Consider the following 6030-nt stretch of genomic DNA (forward strand, 5'->3'; position numbering starts at 1 on the left):
CTTCACATGTGAAAAGATCACCGTTGCTATGGTTACACGATAAATGGCGCCTTTCGCAGCGAAAGCGAAACGGTTTGGGATTTCATTGGTGTTTATAAATAGAACCTTACAAGGCCACTTGGAGATGCGAAATTTCTCTTCTCGTGTTGAAAAATATTTCACTCATTCGCCGCCCTCTCTCACGTGAAATATTCTTCAGCACTCGAAGATAAATTTCGTATCTCCGCGCGGCCATGTTATATCCTTTAAATATACCAACAGCCTTCAGAGGCCTACGTGGACAAATATATAAACCGCAAGCTTAATGACCAGAGATTTGAAACTTGCGTCATCAAAACTTCACTTGCATTAGCTACAAAATATATCTTATCAAGAGAAATCGTAACTAACAATTAGATAGACCATACAGGAAAATTACTGGAAAAACTATATAGAGTCATCAGCAATAACACAAAGCTCAACTGGGTGTAACTCGACGCAAAAAGCAGTGGAGTTAAAGACCCTTGACAAAAATTTGAAATCAGGAGAGGTTAAGAATCGAAAAAGAGACCTTTGAATGGCATTGGCCACTTCTTAAAGAAATTGGTCTTTGTATAAAAACCCTATTAGCCTAAAAAAAAAACTTGATGTAATATTTATTGGGAAAATTTGCCTTTTAATCAAAACATCTTGATCACGTCTATTGTTGCCATGACAAACCTATGCTGGATCGGTCACGTAGTCATTTAGTTAAAAAATTAAATCAAGTTGCTAATCGAGTTAAAGCAAGTTCTGTAATGTTTACCCTTGAGTGTTAATGAAGGTTTCAAACAATACAAACCCGATCTCATGAAAATATCAAAATCTTTTGAGGACTTCTTGGCAATACTCGAGAATGCCACCGGCGTAGAAAGAGTTTTTCTTACAAACCGTTTCTGGGTCTTTACGCAGCTTGGCATCCAATGAGCAAAAATCCACGACTATGAGTTTATCTGGGTCGATCTGCAATCCAATTACGTGGTCCACAATAACGGTATTTTGAGTTATTTTGGCCACGTACAAAATTACCTTTAAACTGAAGGAAACCTAAAACATAATAGTTTATTAAGATAGAAAAACACGAAAGAGATAATAATAAACCAGAGAAAAACAAAGATGGTTAAGGATGGAAAAGATTGACACGGATTTCAAACGACGAACTTGAAAAATTTAGGCTAAACGTTTGAAGACGCGCAAACCGTGACGTAGCCCCTTTAAGTGGACCAGAGCTAGCCATCCATGTCGCTTCATCAGTAATCAATATCGTGGCATACAATTTTTGTCACGAGTTACTGTAAGTGAGTACTATTTTGATTTTTTTTTTTTCAATCTAAAAAAAAAAAAATTTAAATATTGCAAAATGAATCAGTTGCGTGTTTCAGATCAGCGGGAGGTGTTGATTACGTGCTCATTTCATGACTATTTAACTACTTTTAAAAGCAAAAAATGCCTTGCAATTGCATGTTCGTTGAGTAAATACGGCAAAATAGAGACTAAACATTGGGAGAATAGTTCTTCTCAGTTTAACTACAATGTAAATGGTGCTGTAAAAGAAGGTATTTCACTGGCGTGATATACTCTGTAGTAGATCTTAAACAACGCCTGTGCTACTTTCAATGGTACCACTTAACCCTGTGAGAGTGACACTGCGACGGCGCTTGCGAAGCACAATGACCACGGCGGCGCTGACGATAGCAATGGCCAAGACACCGCCAACCACCAGAATGGCGGTCAAATAGGTAGGGAAAGTCGAGCTGTCACCCTCGTCAACATCGTCAGCATCTGATAAAACAATGAAAAGTACCTTTCATGTAAGGTAGGTACGTACGTAGGTCGGTAGGTAAGTAAGGCAGGGGGGGGGGGGGGGCAGGCAGCCAGGTAGATGGATGGATGGATGAATGGATGGAAAATCTCATGCAAATTTGGGGACACAAAATGGAAAGAAGAAAAAACAAACAAACTGAAAAAAATATTTGACTTTGTAAAATGTCTGACAATCATGGCTGCCAAAGAAATAATAATGTTTGAGCACAAAAATGGATTTAAAAGTGGTTTAACCAAACAAAGTTGAAAATAAGTTGCTCATTCCGTGTGCATGCCGCAACTTAACAAGGTAAAAACCTGTTTGATGAACACATCTTAGCAAGGTGGTTTGAAATTTGTCTTCTCAAGATGACTGCAAATTGGAAAACCTAAACTTTATTTAGTTAAACACTTTAATTGCTGTGAATGGCACATTATTTTCCCCATTACACATTATTTTCGGGACAGTGTTTTCCTTTCACGGTTGAGCCATCTGTGGAAAACAAAAAAAATGAGGTCTTGAACGAAAAAAGAGGCCTTTTTTTCGCGTTCTTCGCTTTCTTTCGTTGGAGATTTGTTCGTATTTTAGTGGTTTTAGGCATTGTCGCCTGAACGTAGGACAAAGTTTACTATTTAACTAAAGGAGTCAAGGGTATTTCTTATTGACGGCTCTATTTGTTCTTCAGCTTTCAAAACATCTATCTCTCACAGTATATCCCCAACCCGTGTACACCTAGAATTAAATGCTTTATCACCTGACAGGAGCCCATGAATCACGTCATGGGCTCCTGCGGCTAATTTTCTGGTCGGGAAAAGTGATGACGTGCGAGTGGTATGAAGACCATGGGCCCTCGGCGAGGATTTTGTCAAGTCAGCAGTCGATTGATTAAAATGAACATCATCAGAACAGACACAGACCTTGTTGGTTCTTTTTGTCGACATTGCCAAATTTGTAAGGCCCAGCCTTCAGATAGAACTTTGTTTCCTTGGCTCTGTTGATATCCAGCGAGCGTCTTTTTCGGAAACCACCACCACTCATATCACAATAAATGCAGTCTACATCGCACTGATTGCCAGCCTCATCGGGCAGGCAAACGATGGCCGTGACTTCAAATGTAACCAAGGAAGATCCTGTTTGACCAGTGAAACGGAAAGCCAGGAATTCAACTCGCTCTTCTTCATCGTCGTTACACGTAAGTTCAGTTATTATCGTCGAGTCATCGGAACAGCTGAGTAATAACAAGAAGGGTATTAGTGTACTGAAAAGCCTTTTATTGATGACTCATTTCAAAGTTAAAAGGTTAAGTCTGGATACAAACCAAGTGGTCCATCAGGGCGGAGTTTATCCCGGTTTTCGTAGCATGGAACGACTAGGAGTATTTCTATTCCCCTCTGGATGGAATGCTAGTCCATCGCAGGGTTACCCCCAGCATTAAGTTCGTCGGTATCCACTTATACGCGTTGGCGGTGAGAGACACTGTGTGGGTAAAGTGTCTCGCCCAAGGACACAACACAATAACCCTGGCCAGGGGTCGAGCCCGGACCGCTCGATCCGGAGATGACCGCACTAGCCATGAGGCCACCGCGCCTCCCATTTCGAAGAAAGGGGCAGAATTCGAGTACTGTGTTGAAACATTATTTTGACTTCAGCCCAGACAGTCCACTATTACTTATATCAAGTTGCAATAATTAGAAGTTATTTAGCTGTAAAATATAGAATATGAAATATCTGGTTCGTTCTTATATTATTGCAAGTGCTCATAACGAATTCGCTAAGATCTTATTTTAGCTGTGGCGAGTCTTTGCTGATGTCATTGTTTACATTTTTCCTCATTGACATACGACTTTGTACATAAAAGGCATCATGCTAGACACGATTTTACTGGAAAAACTTAAAGAGCTTGTGAAGCTTAGTAAGTGGTGAGATTTTTGGCTCTTTGGGTGTAATATTGGAGGAAAAATTGGCTTTCAAAAACATCAAAATTTCTGCGTGGCAAAAGCGTTAATGAGCTCATATATTCTTTGTAAAATTTTGATCTTTTAAACCCTCGTCGCACAAAAAGTATTCAATACATCGCGCTCAAATTCCTTGGGACAGTTAATCGTGCTGTGCCCTTTCAATATTCAGTATTAATCTCTTTCTAGCTCCATCAGAAACTGTATCGCTTATGGTAATGAGGTAAATATTGTAAACAAAGATTCTCTCAGTTTTAATCCCGCGCACAACTCATTTAGGAACCAAATTTTTCAAAATTTCCCTCGTGAGTAATTTGCCAAAATGTCCCACATTGAACTGAAGAAATAAAAATAATAATTCTTCCCCCTTAATTCGTTTGACTGCTTGCTGTCTATTTCTCCCTCATGATAACTTGATCCAATTCGTCTTGCAGAATTGTTCTGCGCATGTCCGATATATTGTTCAAATTGTACCTGGAGGGGAAGGTCCGGGATGCTTGTCGCAGAATTTGAATCATTCCATAAAGCAGACGAATGTGGGCGTGGCTCGCGCTTTCGACCCCTAAAAGATACCATCTAAACCCGAAGTGACAGCGTCACTCTAAAAGTATTAGCTATTTTTTAGCTGACGAATTTTGTACCGAGCTTAAATAAAGATTATGTATGTACCAACATCCTTGATTTACACCCTTAGGCAAGACGATGATTATCCCCGATCTTTTCATATGGGAATCCCCCCCCCCCCCCCCCCAGAGACTTACAATGCCAAAGGGCACAAGGCCAGCTGGGATAGTTTACACTATATTGTTTATTATATGGCTATTCAAAGTCAATTTGGATTGGTTGCCCTACGAATGAATGCAAATATTCATATAACAATATTCATATAAAAAGGCAAACAAGTACTACCCATTGTGCACTCTACTCTAGTCCGCGGCAGCGAACAGTTGGCACCCCACCCGCCCTCCCTGCGAGGAAGCCGGGTTTGAAGCCTGGGCCACCTACCCGGAGATCTTCTGAGCCTGGTTTAGGCTTGTTCCAGGCTAGAGCGATTCCCCATACCTTATCTAAATGTCATGAATAACGACACCTAGGGCAGAATATTACACATTTCTGATTGATTCCATGAGCGGAATTTGACAAACGGATTGCTAAATAAAGATAGACCGCTCAGGAATAGTTCGGCAAATTGCTTTTCCAAAACATTGCACAAAAGGAAACAGTTTCAGCAGTTTCTTCTAAAGTAGAAACAGATTATCCTGTATTTCTCAAGAACAATTTAAGTTAAACTTTCACGAAAGTGACCTGAGAAATCTAAAAATATGCTTATTTTAACCAGAGAACAGTATTTAAATTTGCAATATACAGGTTCTCTTTACTGAAATCCATACACTCTCATCTTACTAGCCGGTAGAATTTGTAAAGACATTTTCCACTGATGTTTATATGGTCTTACATGGTCCATTATTCTCATGGTACGCATATCTATTTATATCTGACTTTGTATTGACATGCGAGGTGAAACTAGATTCTTATTACAACAACTGAGTTTATTTACCCGTATGAGATCAAAGGCCAAGTATATCCTTCACTGGAAGTAGCCGTGAGAGTCTCAAAATGAACATCTAGGGCCGAAAAACCTCCACCGTCAACGGTCAGTATTCCGTATAATTGGGACTCCAAGTCAATGATTTGGTCACCAACTTCATAGCCATTAGAGAAGTATAAAACAAAATCAAACGTCAAGCCGCCAGAAGCTGAAAGGAAATTCAAAACACAGTGGATCAGCCTGGACAAGCAATCTGTCATTATCCACAACAACAAATTTATCGTACCCCTCATATCACAGATATCAATTGTAATACTTAAGGGTACCAGCTAGCAACCTGACGGAAATAAAGAAAAAGCTAAAAAAGTCAGAGAACCGGATTAAATAAGTATGCTGTTACATAACACTCTCATTCATGCTCAGATGATGATAAAGTATGGAGAAAATATTGATCAGCGGTCTAAGCCAAGCCTGCAATGGGCGGGTGTACGGCCTGTTCCCTTAGTCACTGCACTGTTGAAAACTGAACTAGAAGGGGTGTTCTGCTCCGATTCGGTATTTATTAGCATGCTACGTCATATCACGGCTGCCACTGCACGCCCAGTTACCTATGGGATGTCACTTTCTGGTATTTTTTAATTGTTTACAGCGGAAGTACAAGGTAATTAATCAATACATACCAGCATTTACACTATTAATAACTA

General features: G+C 39.9%; 1 protein-coding gene across 1 annotated transcript; it reads right to left on the reverse strand.

The window, feature by feature from the left end:
- Positions 1 to 1356: 1356 nt before the first annotated feature.
- Positions 1357 to 5586, reverse strand: LOC145486971 (uncharacterized). The gene is made up of 3 exons (XM_081465678.1): positions 5336 to 5586; positions 2740 to 3050; positions 1357 to 1800 (listed from the first exon to the last, which is right to left on the reverse strand). The coding sequence occupies exons 1-3, from the start codon at positions 5584 to 5586 to the stop codon at positions 1610 to 1612; spliced, it is 753 nt and encodes a 250-aa protein (XP_081321804.1). The 3' UTR covers positions 1357 to 1609.
- Positions 5587 to 6030: the final 444 nt, after the last annotated feature.

The sequence above is a fragment of the Orbicella franksi genome, chromosome 5 (assembly GCF_964199315.1).
Source record: "Orbicella franksi chromosome 5, jaOrbFran1.1, whole genome shotgun sequence".
In the NCBI taxonomy this organism is placed as follows: domain Eukaryota; kingdom Metazoa; phylum Cnidaria; class Anthozoa; order Scleractinia; family Merulinidae; genus Orbicella; species Orbicella franksi.

What these genes read in the sequence shown, in the direction of transcription:
- LOC145486971 (XM_081465678.1), bottom strand. Translation starts at nt 5,586, where the DNA reads ATGACAGATTGCTTGTCCAGGCTGATCCACTGTGTTTTGAATTTCCTT. An exon ending in TGGCCTTTGATCTCATACGG is followed by an intron (nt 3,051 to 5,335) that starts GTAAATAAACTC and finishes GTTATTACTCAG; the next exon opens with CTGTTCCGATGACTCGACGA. An exon ending in CGACAAAAAGAACCAACAAG is followed by an intron (nt 1,801 to 2,739) that starts GTCTGTGTCTGT and finishes TTGTTTTATCAG; the next exon opens with ATGCTGACGATGTTGACGAG.